At 41.3% G+C, this 16654-nt stretch overlaps 1 protein-coding gene across 2 annotated transcripts; it reads right to left on the reverse strand.

Moving 5' to 3' along the window:
* Nucleotides 1-1863: 1863 nt before the first annotated feature.
* AQP11 (aquaporin 11) lies at nt 1864-13251 on the reverse strand. Of its 2 annotated transcripts, XM_030962182.1 has the most exons (4): nt 12941-13251; nt 12196-12839; nt 7997-8113; nt 1864-2004 (listed from the first exon to the last, which is right to left on the reverse strand). In XM_030962182.1, exons 2-4 carry the CDS (start codon nt 12788-12790, stop codon nt 1952-1954), a joined length of 765 nt encoding a protein of 254 aa, XP_030818042.1. In that variant the 5' UTR covers nt 12791-12839; nt 12941-13251; the 3' UTR covers nt 1864-1951. The 2 variants fall into 2 exon arrangements, with proteins under 2 accessions (XP_030818042.1, XP_030818050.1); XM_030962190.1 differs by having other exon boundaries at nt 12196-13251.
* Between the last annotated feature and the right edge of the window lie 3403 nt (nt 13252-16654).

Here is a 16654-nt window from a genome sequence, read left to right on the forward strand (position 1 = left end):
AGGCCATAAAAAATTATGTGGAAGTAGGGCCTCTAATCTAACAAATCTTGGCTGCCTGTAGGTTTGTATATCTGTTTTTCTCTTTTCTTTGTCTATTTTTATGCTCTTTGAGGTTTATTTTTGAGACCTTTATCCTGTGGGCTCCATGGCTTCAGAGGAGACATCAAATCATTCAGATTTTGAAAGACTTGTTTCCATAAGAAATGAGGTGAAAAAGTGGGGGGAAAAAGTTATTAGGTGTAGATCACTTTAAAAGGAGGTAAAAGAGATAAAAAGCAGTAAAGCAAGAAAGGGAAGGTAGAAACCCCCAAAAGGATCTGTTTTAGAATCAGAACAAGGTACAAAAATACGTATTTTCTCAGAGGATCACATCTTTTCAGGCTCAGTGTGCTGGTGTATGGTCCTTGCTATGGAACGTTTTAACAAGGACAATTTTCCTTTGCTAGATCTATTCACACTACTATTGAAGAGCTGCTGAATGATAACCCAGCAGTTCTAATTCTCTTCAGCATATTAGCAGGCTAATTGTTTTTATTATTAATAACTGAATACAGGGTCATGGATTGGACTCTTGTATGTAAAGCAGGTTCATATAGTTGATATAATTTTGCAATATAATCTTACAGATACCTTGGAAAAATAAAACAAGATTTTATTGCAACAAGGAAGAAATTACATGGAAATATTTACTTCCCAAACTCTTGCAAAAAAGATAGCTGACAACAGTACCTGTTAAAGACTTCATCAATTTACTGTGGAAAAACCCCCCATCTGATTTACTTTCTCTTAAAATATGGTTTGTAAGGTGACTTGGATGATGAGGTGAGGGACATGATACTGAGATCATTGTAGAATTTGTTAACCATCTCTCCTTTTAAACCAAGTAACCATAAAAAGAAAAACTGAATTTACTCTTAAATTTAGGAATTATATTTTGGCATTTTTAAAAATTAAGCTGCAGCCAGAAGAAGAAACCTTGTGCTAGAAATAGAGCTTCAGAGGATAGTACCCATCAGTGGTGTTTGCCTCAGCTGGGGCTATAAAGGGCATGCTTGTGTATGTAGCTTTCCTGTATCTCTGTTATTTACTCTTCTGCATTGCAGATTCTTTTTTTTAAAGAAGTTGGTAAGAGCTACATAAAATCAAGGACAAATTGAGTACTGCATGATTCATCCCTATATATTGTGTCTATGTGAAGAAGCAGCAGTAATTGCTGATAAAAAGTCCAGGGTTTTGCCTAAAATACCATTTGATGTGTATGTCTACAGAATTTTACGGTATTTTATTACTGCTTTTTCCAAGCAAGGTGAACATTCAACAGTCTCCAATGGGACAGGATGTGACACAGCCTTCCTGGGAGGCAGTGAGGGGTTACTTACCTGCACTCAGCTATTAAAACTATCATTATTAAAAGCATGTTGGTCATACAGGCTTTAATTTTGGTGTAGGGTGCCTCTAGAACAGAGACTGTGGAGACTCTTCTAGGGAGTAGTGTATCCTTTCTTCCTCTCAGAGGTATATGGCAAGTAGGAATATGATGATGTCAGTATAAGAAATCTTCAGCTCCCTTTTTGCAGGTGCTTTCAGTGGGAAGAAATCCAATAAAATCAAACCTTGAAAAGACAGGGTATTTCTCTAAAATTAGTTTTGCATGCTAATAAAGGTCAGAAAATGGCACTTACGGCTCAAGTGACATATTTGTTTTTTAACAGTCCTTCACATTCATATGGCTTAACTGAAAATGGTGGCAGATATTCCCAAAATCCCAATACTCATTTACAAAATAATTATTTGAATACAAAGTGGTAAGTCAAATATTTCAAACATGAAAGCTGAAAATACAGCATAAAGATGGCACGGAAGTCTGTCAACAGTTCTCTGAAAGCTTTATGTCTGCAGATGTTGAAAATATTTTTTAATGTAGTGGTCCCACATTTCAGGATTTCATGTCTCAAGATTTCCGAGGAAAGATTTCATCCCATATAAAAACCACAAGTATTGTACCTGAAATGAGAGGTTACAGAAAGGACTTTTATTTAAATGCATTTGAGAAGGACACAGTACTGGTATGGAAAACAAACATTGTGTTCAAGTATTTGAGTCTCTACCACAATACAGCAGTACCTTTTGCAAAGGAAGCTTCAACAGCCAGGCAAGTGCTCCCTGTGAGATAATAATCTTGTTTTTCCTAGTGCAGTTAATGCTTTGATCTGTGTGAGCCAAGCCAAAGGCAGAGAATTTGTCTGGGTGAATCCAACATGGAGACCTTCCTGTTCCTGGTCAGGGCTGCTTTCTTTGTGGCTGGATGTACAAATGACTGAACCAGCAGCTTAACCTCCATCCCTCACCTGAGATTGTTAGCTGTGCCTGTTTTGATAACCACATCGTTTTTAGGTGCTGCCAAGTGGCTGTAGGATAGTGGGTGTTTTTTTGAAGATCATTCTGATTTAGGGTTTATTCTGAAGCTGAAAAAATGTTAGTTAGAGATAGTATACAATTCTCATAAAGAAACTTCTATCTCAAGTTGGAAGGGACCCATAAGGATCACTGAGTTCAAAGGGCATCCAGATACAGTTTATTTCCTGCAGTAAAAAAATCAGATTATTCTTTCAGATACAAAGAGGATCCTGCTTGAGGGTGTTGCCCACACATAAGCTTGAATTTATGAAACTTCTCAGATCACAAAAAAGCTTATTTAAAGGGATTCTGTTTAGTCCAGTCTGCCACTCAGTGCAGGACTTTGCCTATGCTGGATGGGTTAGTGAGACTTTCTCTGACTGAGTTCAAAAAACCTCTGTGCTGGAGACTGTAGCATTTCTTCAGGAAACTAAGTTCAGTGTTGCTGCACCCTTCCTCCTGAATGTTTTCCTGGAGTCTAAGCTGAACTTCCCATGCCCCAATTTGTGGCCTTGCTGTTACTTGTTGCCAAAAAGAATGGTTAATCTCTGTTACCCTTGTAACTAATCTTGAAATAATGCTTGACTATGCTTAAAACACGCTTTCATCTTATTTTTGCAGCCTAAACCAGTCTGGTTCCCTCAGCCTTCCCCCTTAGATCGGGTACTCTAGGCCCTTCATTGTCTCTGTGGTCCTCCACTGCCTGGATCCTGGTTTTTGACACATTGCTCTTGAACTTGGGGACTCCAAACCACCCATGTTCCAGATGTCACCTCACAGGCATTGAGTAGAAGGAGGCAATAATCACACCAGCATACTCTGCATGGTATTGGCCACCAGCCAGGTGTCAACCCATTGATTGTGACAGTTTGAGGTCAGTGGTTTAGCCAATCTTTATTCCATCTAACAGTCTTTTTGTGTGAGCTCACTTTGAACCAAGAACGCTGTGGGAGGTGGTCTCAAAAACCTTACTGAAGTGAAGGTACACTGCATCCCTGCTCCTTTATCATTCCCAGTGCACTCATCACAGAAGGCCACCAAGCTGGTCAAGCATGGATTGCCCTCACTAAGTCTGTGCTGACTGTTCCTGTGTTTATCTTTGTGCTGTCTACATGGTTAGAAATGGATTCCAAGACTAGATACTCCACCATCTTCCCACTGGCTGAAGTGATACCAACTAGCTTGTAGTTCCCTGGTTTCCCTCTCCTCCTCCTTAAAAGCTGGCATAGTATTAGCACATTTCCCATTGGCAGGAACCTCCCCCAACTGCTGTAACTTCTCTTAAATTAAGGACAAATCCAACACTGGCCTACCCTACCTTCATTTCTAGGTGAATCCCACTAGAGTCAATGGATTCACAATCACAGATGTTTTTCCTATTTATTGTTCCCTATTTATGGCTTCCTTTCCAAAACCTTACTAATTTACACAGAGGTTTGGGACCAAATTTTGCTTGGGAAGACTGAGTGGTACCTCAGCCTTTTCCATGCCACCCCTCACTAGGCTGTCTCCCTCATCCACCGACAGACCTGCATTTTCTCTGGACTTTTTTGTGATTAGTATATTTGTAACTCTAGACTTTTTTTGTGATTAGTATATTTGTAACTCTGCATGTCCTTTCTCTTAGTTCCAGTTGAGCTCTTCCTGGCTTTGTTTCCAAGTACCTCTGCAAAGCTCTTATACTCGCCCTTTGCTGCCTTTCCCAGTTTCAACTTCTTACATGTTCTCCTTTGTCGTAGGAAAGCTCTTTGTCTAGCCAGCAGGGAAAAGCTTTTTGTACAAATTCCCAGTCTAACACTATGTGAACAGATTCCTTCTGCACATTTAAATCTATTACTGAGCTCTCATGAGCTTTTTCTAAAAATCACCTCTTCCCATTTATAGCAGTTTCCAAGGGAATTACTACTGACTTAGCAATTCCCTAAATAAGCAGAATTTTATTTTGAAGTCCAAAGTCTGGACAGCTCTCCTATTTACCTTCCCAGTCTTCCTCTGTACCCTGAACTCTTGTGAAGACTACAACCCAAGTGGCCACATTCAGGACCATTTTTCTCTGTAGGCAGGTCAAGTTCAGCATTACCACTCACTGGCCCTTCAGGATTTGAATTACACATAATTACTGACAGTTTTTAGGTACTTCATGGATTACATCCACTCATTGCATAAGAGTTTTTGCTCTGTCAGATGATGTCTGTGGAGCTGAAAACCCCTATGAGGACCAGGGTCTGGGAATAGGAGTAGTTTGTTTTCCAGTTGTTTGTTGAAAACCTCCTTTGCTTCCAAGTCCCTGAGATACTGCACACTTCACTAGATGCAGATTTGGAATTGTTTCTTTGCTTAAGTGTTCTGAACTTGCTGGCAGCCTCAGAATAGCCTCTCCTCTGAGAAGAAAGGTCAAAGTCCTTTCCCTGTTGCCTTCTCCCTTGCTTACCTCCTCCCTTTATATCTACTAAGTGACATATTTTCTAAGCACTTTTTGTGGCACTTATTTTCTAAGGAATAGTATTAGTCTTTCTAGTAAAACTGATCTAAAGAAGGGGGCCTTCATTCTGGTTTTATAGTGTTAGAAATGTAGCAGGAGGCTAGGCCAGGCTGGATAGCTTTGAGCATCTTGGTCTAGTGGAAGGTGTCCCTGCCCCTAGCAGGGGAGTTGGAACTGGATGGTCTTTAACATCCCTCACTCTTCAATACAGTTCTATGATATGCTAAGCTGGCATCTGTCCAGGAAAGAGCATTTCATTTTATCAACCTCATGATTATCTTGTCACCAACTCTCCCATTCATAGCCACCATCTCCCTGGTACTGAAAGAGCAGCATTAGCTCAGTCCCCATCATTACCGATGGTATGATCACGCCTGGACAACTAACATGAATTCCTTTGGCAATAAAACAGAAACCATCTTTGTTCCACTGGTACTTACTGAGTCTGTCTTCACAGTGCAGAACTTAGGCCTGCCTGTGCTAAGTTATAAACACTTGCTGGCATCTATGTTTATTGCAGGAATCCAGAGTTTAATGCTGCTAGAGAATCACCTTCACCAGAACATCGGTGAAGCCATTTTGAAAAACGAGTAATTAACTATAGTTTCAAGATTAAATTCCTGAAAGACCATAAACTACCAGCAGATTTGTTTATCCTAAAAGAAAACATCCATTTCATCCTTGTCTTGTGAAAGTGATAATCAATCTTCCTTTTCTTCCAAGTGTCCTTTCAAAGAACACTGTTTACAATGTGCTTCAGCCAGATCAGGATTCAGTTGTATTCTGAATGCTATCCTGGCCCTCATGGACTTCTGCCACAGCCATAAATGAGAATATATTGCACTTTCCACTGGCAATTTTAAGTTTCATGATATGTTAGTCCAAGGTACTACTGTGAGGTAGTTATTACAGCAAAACAACAACAACAAAACAAACTCCTTTTGAAATAATTTCCCAAAGTAAGAACAAAGTAATTTAACCATCTGAGAGGCTGATGCTGGAAGAAGTAAGACATCAGATTAGCATAACATTGTGACTCTGCCAGTTTCTAGGAAGTCTCAAACAACATTTCTGCTGACAAATGGATTCTGAAAGTAATTTTTACAATTGAATTTAAAATATCCCTTCCCTCATCATCTACTTTCATGATTCTGTTTAGAGGTTCTTTCTACAAGAGTTTATCATCATAACAGGTCATTTTCGTAGATGCCTCATTATTTTGTCCAATCGTGAAAGAAAAAATTCTATTCCTATTATTTTCTTATTTTCAAAAAGTATCAGAAAAAATTCACTTCATGTTAAAATTTGTAGATCTGCACTCCTGTATTCATCAATTCAGTTTTCAAATACAGCAATCTTCTCTATACTTGTACTTCAGACACTATATTTGTTTTGAACTCTTGATTTATAAGGTCTCTTAAATGTATCCATGAAACATCTTTATTCTGTACTGGAATATTTTTATCACAAATAGATTACTCAGTACTTCAGGTGATCCACAGACCTGAGATCTGTCACTAAATGTTGGCTACAGTAGTGACACTGTGCAAGAAGTGATGTGTCCTGAGTATTCACTTCTTTACAACTTCTCAGTCTGGAGGAGTTCCTTTCCCTCATAAATCAAGAGACAGCATTCAATGTATTTTGTGTGTATATTCTAGATGTTAACTAATGACAAACCACTGTTTATGAATTCTCCTAGAAAGGTAACATTGCTCCGTAACCACATTTTAAGTTCCTCAGGTCCTTGGTCCATTTCAGTTAACAACTGTTGATTTTCTTACGTCAAAAATCACCTGGAGGTTTGCTGCAAAGCTGTTCTGCAGGGCACATCTTGCCATGTAAGTAGGACACGAGGTTTTAGAATGCCTCCTGTTTCTTTAAATCACTTGCCAAAAGATTAAATCTCATATACTTACAACCTGGGAAATCTTTAAATGGTTATGAGGTTGAAATCAGTTAATGAAAGGTAAAGCTGAGAAATATTATGTGGTCTGTCAGGACCCGAGCAATGCTGATCAGTTTTGCCTATGACATTTCATTAGTTACTCACTGAACAGTTACTCTGTTACTCAAGTTTACTCTACTGTTCAGTCATCCTGTTTAGAGATCTAATTCAACAAGATTATATTAGAGTGATTTTTAGTTAGGTTTAAACTTCCGTCTTTGTTTTCATCTGACTGAGAGTCAAGGCAAGTAGAACATGCACCGATAAGAACTCAAGAAAAGGAAGTTTTTGGTCATAACAGGATCCCTTTCCAGTGTTTCCTGTGTATATTTTACATCCTGCTCTGCCTTCATCACTGTTGTACCTTTTAATGGGATTAACAGTCATGAAAGAATTTGGGATTAACAGACTGCTTCTTTATATACCCTAAGCAGAAAGCTCAAGATTTGTAGGGACCAACTGTAAACAAGCAACAGCATGAAGTATCACATGGACCATTTTCATCTGCACACAGCTAGAAGTCAAAATCAATAGCTTCCAAATAAAAACCAAAATTTAAGTGAGGAAAACCTAGTTGCTAACACTTCTTATTCTTAAACTAAGAGCAGACCATGTCCAACAGTGACTAGGGGAAAAACATAGAATGAGAACTGCAACGGTTAGACACTATGGGGATAAAATACTTGATATCAAAAAAATGGTAATTGAGAAAGCATATTTAAGGCACTTGTCCCAATACCTGTGGGTCGTTTTTTTTTCCTAAAATTTATCATCCCCATGTTTTCGTAAACTGTCACAAAACAAGACAGACACTGTGTGGTAACCAGGATGTTTCTCTTCTTCAAGTTAATCAGGCCTGATACTTACTTTCAGGTAAGGACTATATGATCTTTAAAGGACCTTCCCAATCCAAATAATTCTATAATTCACTAAACAGTGCTGCAGGTACTCTATGCAGAGCATTAAAAAATGTTTAAAATACACAGCCTGCATTTGCAAAATGAAACCACGATTCTGAATTATTTCAACACATACATTATAATTTACTATTTTCTGGATTTATTTAATGCAAAAGTCAAACACTCTGCAATAAAGAGCACTTATTTCTTGATTTATGAACCATGTACTAAATAACACTTTCTCAAACACATAAAGTATTAAGAACTTACCTAAGCATGGTGCTAGCCAATATACTAGTGAGTAACTCAAAAATTTGTCATAGAAACAATCTGCATGTAATGAAAACGCCAGTGCTGGGTTAAATATTGCTCCTGTGAGATTTCCACCTGCAACAAGATGTAAACAGCATGACATCAAACCATATTTTTAAATACTTACTTCAAATTCTAATGCATGATACTACAAGAAATCTATACCCTGCAATAAAATGAATTAGCAGAAACAGTTTGAACAGGTAAAACTCTTCTGAAGTTATTCACCTGATGACTCAGTAAACAGTTTAAATGTTTTCTCAAAGGCTTTAAAACATATGAAGGGTAAGCTAAAACTTCCTTTATCTCTTTCTAGCAAATATTCTTTAAAGAGATAGGTCTGGCTAATGCTGAATGTTTCTATTGATAAAACTAGAAGCTATTTCTGTATCACGATTTTAGAGGAGACAGAAATTACATAAGCCATTACATTATAGCGTGTCACATGAAACACATATGCAAGTTAAAAGAAAAAACTGTCAAGTAGTGTTCTTGCTAAGCTGACCTCTATACTTTCTTAAAAGAATACTAATATTATTATATGAATATACCGAATGTTAAGATTTTCACATGGTATACAAACTGTGGGAAAACTCTATATGCTGTTCAAAGAAAATAGAAGCAAGTGCCACTCCACTGCCTTGTTGAAGTAAGCCAAGCATCTTTCCTTGCCTCTGATTTCAGATGTAAATGAAGTTGCCTAAACATTTTCTAAATAACAAGATCCAAACATGTTACACTGGGGAGTAAACTGTAATTACACTGCAGATGAACCTGGAGCTAAGTGTGTTTAATTCTGACATGTGTTGTTCCTCTCATTGCAATGCTGCAGAAAAAGCATTACTCATAGCTAAATTACCTGTATTCCTGTACTGTTAGCTACTAACCACCCCCTACCTGTTTTATCTATTAACCTATTACCATAAACTATTCTATAATTGCATCTGTATAATTCCTTACAGTTTACTCTTGACTCCTCCCCAAATAGGCTTGTATGAGCTTTGAACTTACCCTTTGTACAAATACCCTGCTGCTGTAATCCTCATTTGCTATGACTGTGCAATCATTTATCCAAAGTTTCAGTAAGGTCTTTGTCACTCTTCTTCAGTATTTCTCTTTCCATATTCTCCTTATTATTTCTTTCACTATTATTACAGTTAAGGAAAATTTTAGTCTTTGTTTGCCTACTCAGTTTACTGTGGTTTTGCACATGTTCTCAAGAACAAGTCAGATTTACTGTGCAGTCTGTTTTTCTGCACACTGACATATTAGCAATGTCCACGGTTGCCAGGAAGCCCAGCTACAATAATTTACTTTGCTTTAATCTGTTTATGACTCCACTGCTTCTGCTGTAATATCCATAAATGTACAATTGAAAGCAGAACTTCACTCTCAGGATGCAGTTGATAAATATTAAGCATTAGACAGAGTTTTAACTGCTGTTTTTCTTCAATATTCATTACTAATAATTACTGGAATATCAATCATAGGACAGGGGCAGCACTATAATCTTACTTAAAATTATTCATTTAGCCCCTCAGTCTGTGTAACAGAAAAGACAAATTGTTTTATGGCAGAAGAAGTGTAATCTCTTTGATGTGGTGTGCATAAAAACTTTAAAAGGGAAAGTAATGCCACACAGTGCATGAGAAAGTATTTTTACGTTTTTGCCTTTATTAAAGGCCAAAATTGGGAAGAAACACAGAATTAAAAATGTGTATGTCGTTTGTACCTTGATATGTTAGGTTCAGAAAAATCTAACCAATTTCATATGATTCTGACCTAACTGTAATGCTGCCTGTAAATGAAAAAGCCCTCAAAAGGTATCTTTTTTAACACCTGAATAAGTACTCTCCCAAAGGAATTATACAAAAATATTCTTTACCATTTGTATATGGTCTGCATTCTTAGCTAATGAATCATTATTAAGAGTAATATGTAAAGACATAATGTTCTTTTTTTGGTCTTTATTTAGTAGAAAACAGAGTGAAGCAGTATTGGAGCTTCTGTGTGCAGTATGTACTACTATAAAAATTTGGTTTGTGTAGGATTAAATGTAAAAAAAAAATATTTTTAAATATGAAAAAGTATAAGAAAAATTCAAGTAACAGCTTCTGATTTTGAAAATGCTGTATAACCTGATGTTATTTGTTGGAGTAAGGTGCATGGCAGATCTATAAACAGTAAACTAAGAGGTGCAGAAGATTTCCTGAGAATGATCCAGACCTCAGCTAAATTATGCATCTGTCTGTCTTCTCAGCCTGCAGATGAGAACTCTCCCTGCTGCAGGCCACTATTTGCGACACCTGATTTGTAAGTGACTCTCCCTGCTGTGTGTAAGCAGCAGAGGCGGGACAGACGTGGCTGGGGCTATGCCATGGCATCCACAGGATATATGGGATATGTGCAGCAGGCATCGTCCATGGCCACTTACCAGGCTCCTCATTAGCGCCCCAGCCACGACAGGATCTCAATACCTGTATATTTTTATAGTAGACAAGCAGATTGTAGTTTTAAAGAAATGCAAAGAAAAACGTCCAGGCAACACAGGGTGTTGTGCACACGATGCAAAAGAGGTCTGAGGTTTCCTAGAAGTACGTGCAGATCGATTGCACTGGGGAGTCCCAACAAGCCCAAGTTTATGGCACAGAAGGGCACTTGGTACACTCAGCCTTCACGTGGCACACTTGGCCTTCTCGTGCTAGGAAAAGATAGGAACCTGGCCAATGACACTGGGAATGAATTCTTGGTATGAATGAGCTAAAACAAAGGCAGTGTGACACGTATTATTTTATATGACTGTTCGCTAAGCAGGAGAAGAATGTTAGCAATCAGGAATCCAGATTTCTATGCTTGTGGAAGAGGGAGGAGGATATTTGGCTACACTTCCACCAAGCAACTCAGAAATATATTTAATGTCCTCAAATGCACTGACACCCAGCTTCTGCTTTTAGAAAGTAGTTCAAATTGCTAAGTTAATTTTCAAAATTCCCCAATGACTTTCATCTTTTAGGTATTAGCTAATCTCAGCTAAAGAAAATTAGTTAAGATTTTTACATTACTACATCTAAAAATGCGACTGTACACTGTTCTGGATGCTGTTATGTTAAATAGCATTAATGCAGCTAAGCCTTTAGGACAAAGCATCAACAACATCCTAGATGTTTGCAGGTAAGAGAAGTGATCTCCCTCTCTCAAAGGGATTTGGTGATTCCCTAGATGACTTTTTCTGTGGTGGGGGCAGCAGCAACAGCAAGAGTTCTGTAATCACCTCTTTCACTTCTCCAAGCTACACAATCTCCTTGCCAGTAGGAAAAGGACTCGCAGCAGGGCAGTCCTCAAGTGACCTAACAACTCTAGCCACTACAGTGGGGACAAGAGGGAACATCAGCAGTCAGAAGAAAGAAGTTCAGACTGACTCCTCTCACTTCTCCCTTCCCATTGGTCCAGAGAGGATGCACAGGTGACAGCTCTGGGAAGCACGAGGTGACTAATCAGGTAGGAAAGGCTACCTATACGGGCACACCTGGCATTACAGACCAGGGAGGCTCTAATAAAACAGGCACCTATTTTTTCCCCTCTTTTTTTGCATTTGATCTCATCAGGTATTATTTCTGTATGCATTCCACAAATAACCATTCCCACTTCTGATTTAAGGAAGTAGTTAAATAAACTGCACTGATATGAATTATGCATTATTTAAATGCAGAGCTTCCATATTACCTACCAGTCTGTACCCTGGTGTTGCACAATCAGCACTTTCTCCTGATGCAGCCAGCGGTGCTCTCCCAATGTCACTTAGTAATCAGAGCACATAGTATGAAATCTCTCATGCTGTATAAATAGTTGGATTATGAAACAATCCTTCACTGAGATATTTTAACACTTAACCATATGTACTTGCAGACCTGACATCACTCTAACTGCATAACTCATTTCATTCTTAACCCCATACCTGCCTGGAATGCAACCAGGCAAACTTTATATAAACACCAAATGAACTCTGCATACATAGGACGGCACAAAAAGAAATCGTCAAGGAAAGTGTAATTTAAGAAAAAGCATTTTGCATCTTAACACTTACAAGAAAACAGTAAGAACCCCTTCCATTACAACTTTATTGCAGGAACAGAAGAAGAAAAAGCAAAAAGACTAACCTGCATACACGAGCATGGTGATAAGAAGAGCAATTAAATGGACTCTGTATTTGGGATTAACGCTTTCGGCTTGCAGGACGGCCAGCTGGAAAACGACAGAAAAGAGCAGTTCTATGCAGAACGCCTGCATCTCTGTAGTTTGCATGGGGCTGCTGCAGCCGTGTGAGAGTGCTCCAAGATGTGGCTCTGCCATCTCCAGACTCCAGATAAAGTGCATGAACACTCTGGCGAGCACTGCAGCCACGAACTGAGCGGCGATCTTGAGTCCCCCCATCCTGGGCGAGGTCCCGCCGCCCCACATGGGCTGCAGGGTCCCGCAGGGATTGCATGTGCTGCCGGCGAGGCTGAGGCCGTGCAGGACGGTGAAGCCGTAGGTGAGGGTGAGGGCGGTGTGCGGCTTCGGCTCCACGTTGCCGAGCAGGCTGAGCTCGTTCGTGCAGGCGCAAATCTGGAAGGTGCTGAACATCTCCACAAGGAAAGCGAAGAGGAGCGGGCGGGAGCGCAGCCGGCGCCGGGCCAGCCTCCGGCACAGCCCCACGGTCACCACGACGCCGGACATCAGCAGCAGGGAGCTCCCGACCCCACCGACAGCCATGCCGGAGCTTCACAGGCCCGAGGGCTCGCCGAAGGTCCAGCCCCACCACCTGCGGGGAGAAAGAAAGCAGGAGAGGGAGGGAAAATGCCCCCGCTTTCCCTTGGAGGTAGGAACCAGTGTCTGCCGGCACCTGCCAGGAGCCTGACTCACCCTCCGCTCGGCGGAGCAAAGGGCAGGGGTGAGGGCAGGAGGATCCCGCTCCCTGCCAGGGCACGGCTTAGGACAGGGAAGCTCTCTCCCGGCGGTGAAAAGCACGCGGAGGGGAGCGGGGGCAAGGGGGCTCTGCTGCCCCCTTAGCCCCTCCGCCGCGGGACGGACTCCCCTGTCCCCTCAGCCTGCCGGAGGACAGGGAACGGAGCGAGGGCGAACGGCAGGGGAGCCGACTTTCCCGGCGGGATCGGCGTTGCGGTGTGTCCGTGGCTGCGGAGCGGCGCCAGCCCCAGCGCGGAGCCGGGCACGGGCTCGGCCGCGCCGCCCCCTCCGGCGGGCGCTGCGCAGCGCGCATGCGGGCGGGGCGCTGAGGGAGCGGCCGGGCGGGCAGGGGGAGCTCGGCGGCGATGGGGCCGGCGCCGGACACGGCCCCGGCTGTCCGCGGGGGTCACATCCCTCGCCCCGCGGTTTGCAGCGAGCTCGAGAGAGAGACATTGGTTATTTATTTGGGGTTGCGCAAGCCTGCGTGCTCGGTGGTGTTCAGCAAAAGGAGCACGCCAACTATCAGAACTTTTTTTACTATTTATACATTGTAGCACACACAGGAATTACAGAATCACAGAAACAATAAGGTTAGAAAAAACCCTTAACATGACATGAAGTCCAACCTGTGACCGAACGCCACTATGTCAATAAACTATGGCACTGAGTGCCCCGTCCAGTCTTCCTTAGACACCTCCAGGAACAGTGACCACCACCTCCCTGGGCAGGCCATTCCAATGTCTAACTACCCCTTCTGTGAAGAAATTCTTCCTAACGTCCAGCCTAAACTTCCCTTGACACAGCTAAAGCCTGTGCCCTCTCATCCTCTCACTTGTTACCTGGAAGAAGAGACCGACCCCTACCTGGCTACAGTCTTCTTTCAGGGAGCTTCTTTCAGAGAGATAAGGTCGCCCCTGAACCTCCTCTTCTCCAGGCTAAGCACCTCCAGCGCCTTCAGCCACTCCTCATAGGATTTGTTCACTGACTGTAAGTTGCATAGTTCTCTTATTAATTAGTACCCTGTCTTCTATTGGTTAATGATTCTCTCACTTCTGTGCTAATTAATCTGCATGCTCAGTGTTTATCATTTTCGAGTCGGTGTGTTTCCTTCGTCAGGGATGTGTGAACTGGTGGTCGGGATCTCACCCTGCCAGAATTACCTTTTACCCAGTTGGAGCTGATTCAGCACAGTTGCTGAGTTGTCTTTATTAGTTTCTTCCTTATCTTCCTTGTCTCGTGAGTTCTGCTAAATGGCCTTGTGGCCCCTAAGTTCTGTGTTGTGTCCGCTATCAGCAGTACATCCTTCCCAAGCTCCCCCTAGGTCTGAGGTCATGGAAACACGTTAAGCTCTAAACCTTTACAAGGCAATTCTACTGACAATTAATTTGTGTTTCTAACACCTGGACATCACTTAGAGCTTGTTGGCTGCTCTGTTTCATGGATAAAACCTCCTTTCTGGTTGATCAGGCTTGAAATATACAAAGATCAAACATTAAGGAACATCCTTTCTTAAGAAAATTTTTACATTCACCACATTTTGTAATGAGAGGGGTTTCTTTCCTGTGTTTTTGGGGACCTGGTGGTGCAAAACGCAGGTGCACAGATTGATTCAGCCTCTTCCTCCCACTCGCTTGCTGGGAGAAGGGTGTTTGACAGAGTGCCCGGAGGAAGCAGGTGCTGATTCCCAGGCTTCTCCAGTGGAAGCAATGCTAAAAATAGGCAGCAGCCTCATTCTGCTGAATGTGGTAATGTTGGCATTCATAGCAGGGCCCAAATGGCATCAGGACTGTCCTGGAAAAATAGGCATGGGCTCCTTTAGGATAATTCTTTGGGCCTGGTGACTGAGAAGGGTGAGCCCAGCATGAGATAACTGGGCAATGCTTCCTGTCCTGTTAGGCTGGGGCTGAGTTTCCCTTCCGTCTCTCCCTGTGGTGCTATTTTACAGTATTTGGAATGGGTTGTACCTCTTGTCAGAGTGTTTTTCTTGTGGGAAAAGAGAAAAGATGCCCAAGCTCTGAGCACGTGAATGGTTGTGCCATGTGACATTGGTTATACTGATTTAGTTTTCACCCTAATAAAACAAAAATAAATTTATTTTGTGGTGCTTCTTCCTACTTTTCCTCCTCTCTTTTACTGACTGGCGGTGTGTTTTTAGGAGTGTCCAAATACTGATCTTATGAACTCTAAAACTGAAGCACTGCAAGCAGCAGTAACCACTGTGCTGCTATTCAATACACCTGCAAGGAGGGGCAAATGCTGAGTGTTTTTCCAGAATTCCAATATCCAGTACTTTTGCCACAAGGTGGCATCAATGACAGTGTATCAGACCTCACAGGAATGACTTTTGCCCGATCAAGGTCCACAAGGAGGCAATACAGAAATCTATTACTTCCAAGCAACAATAGCCAGCCTTTAGTTGAAGGTCAACCTACCAAAAAGATCAAAGTTGAAACATACAGAATTGTTTCTGTAGAAGGGAGTGACATGATAAGCTCTTCCTCATTTCCAGAAATGTAGGACCCTTGAGACATGTGGGCTTAAGAAGTCTGGTGATAAAGGAGTATTTGGAAGGTGCATTTGGCTTTGAGAAATACGGTTGTTTTTAAAAGGAAAGGGGAAACACAGCAGTTAAACAGAGATGATATAAAGAGAGGAAAGGAGAAAATTACAGAGCAGTTAGTATTTGGCTTTTACCGTTTGCACAAGATTAGATGTCAAAAAAAACTGAGTGAGGCAAGGCAGGAGACACGACTGTGTTAAGTCATTACATAGTCTCAAAAGACCTTCATGAAAACTATGCATTGAAACAACTGCTTTTCCCAGCAATAATGTTCTGTAGATGTGACCTGGAAGAAAAAAGCCCCAGCCTCTTTCAGAGCCCTGGACAGTTACTTGTGCAGATGATCAGTCATGAATTTTTCATTTTAAAACAGACTAATAAGATGTTTGATTTAACAGCACGGTCTTGAGGTGGATTACTGGAGTGTGGATTGGAATTGATTGTACCTTTTAGTTATCTGTAGGACCAGCTGTGAATATTTTACTTCCTGGTGTACATATAACTGTATTTTTTGACCACTAGAGGGTAGTGCCGTTCCAAGCAATTGTTCTTGGTGCACTCTTGTAGGAGCTTTATTTTGTATTTTGCCACAAGGAGATGAGAATAGTAGATCTCATATGTATAAATTCAAGCCCTTAATTTTGTCATTTGTAAAACCGAGTGTTCAAGCCTGAAATGTCTCTTAAAATTCACTTTACAACATAGTGGTTTTGGTACTAAATTAATTAGGCTCATCAGTTTCTTCTTCTTGGCGGCATTGGTGGCTCTGTCTCATTCCAGGTTGTCCTTGCATATGCTCTCTCCTCCCTGAACAAGATTCCCTCATGCTCCTGCCTGCTCTATACCAGGACATATATAATTTCCCTTTGGTCTGATTTGTCCCATTTTCTCTTCATTTCAGAATCCCTCCACATTCTTTTCTCCACGTTCCCTTCCATGCAAATAAGTCTTTGTATTTTCCTTCCTATTTGTTTGTATTCCTACTTTCCTTCTTTGCCCAAGCCCTTGTACTTCCTGCTTTTTCTGTATGCAGTTAACTGTTCCTAGCTGTGTGTATGGTTTCAGCCCCTTTCCTTCCTAAAATTCCCTCATCTACTTCCTTTTTCTATGGC

The sequence above is a fragment of the Camarhynchus parvulus genome, chromosome 1 (genome assembly GCF_901933205.1).
Source record: "Camarhynchus parvulus chromosome 1, STF_HiC, whole genome shotgun sequence".
In the NCBI taxonomy this organism is placed as follows: Eukaryota; Metazoa; Chordata; class Aves; order Passeriformes; family Thraupidae; genus Camarhynchus; species Camarhynchus parvulus.

Coding starts and splice junctions, on each gene's coding strand:
- AQP11 (XM_030962182.1), bottom strand. CDS start 12,790: ATGGCTGTCGGTGGGGTCGGGAGCTCCCTGCTGCTGATGTCCGGCGTC. Junction 8,114..12,195: donor CACCATGCTCGTGTATGCAG/GTTAGTCTTTTT, acceptor ATCTTGTTGCAG/GTGGAAATCTCACAGGAGCA. Junction 2,005..7,996: donor TTGGCTAGCACCATGCTTAG/GTAAGTTCTTAA, acceptor CTCTCATTTCAG/GTACAATACTTGTGGTTTTT.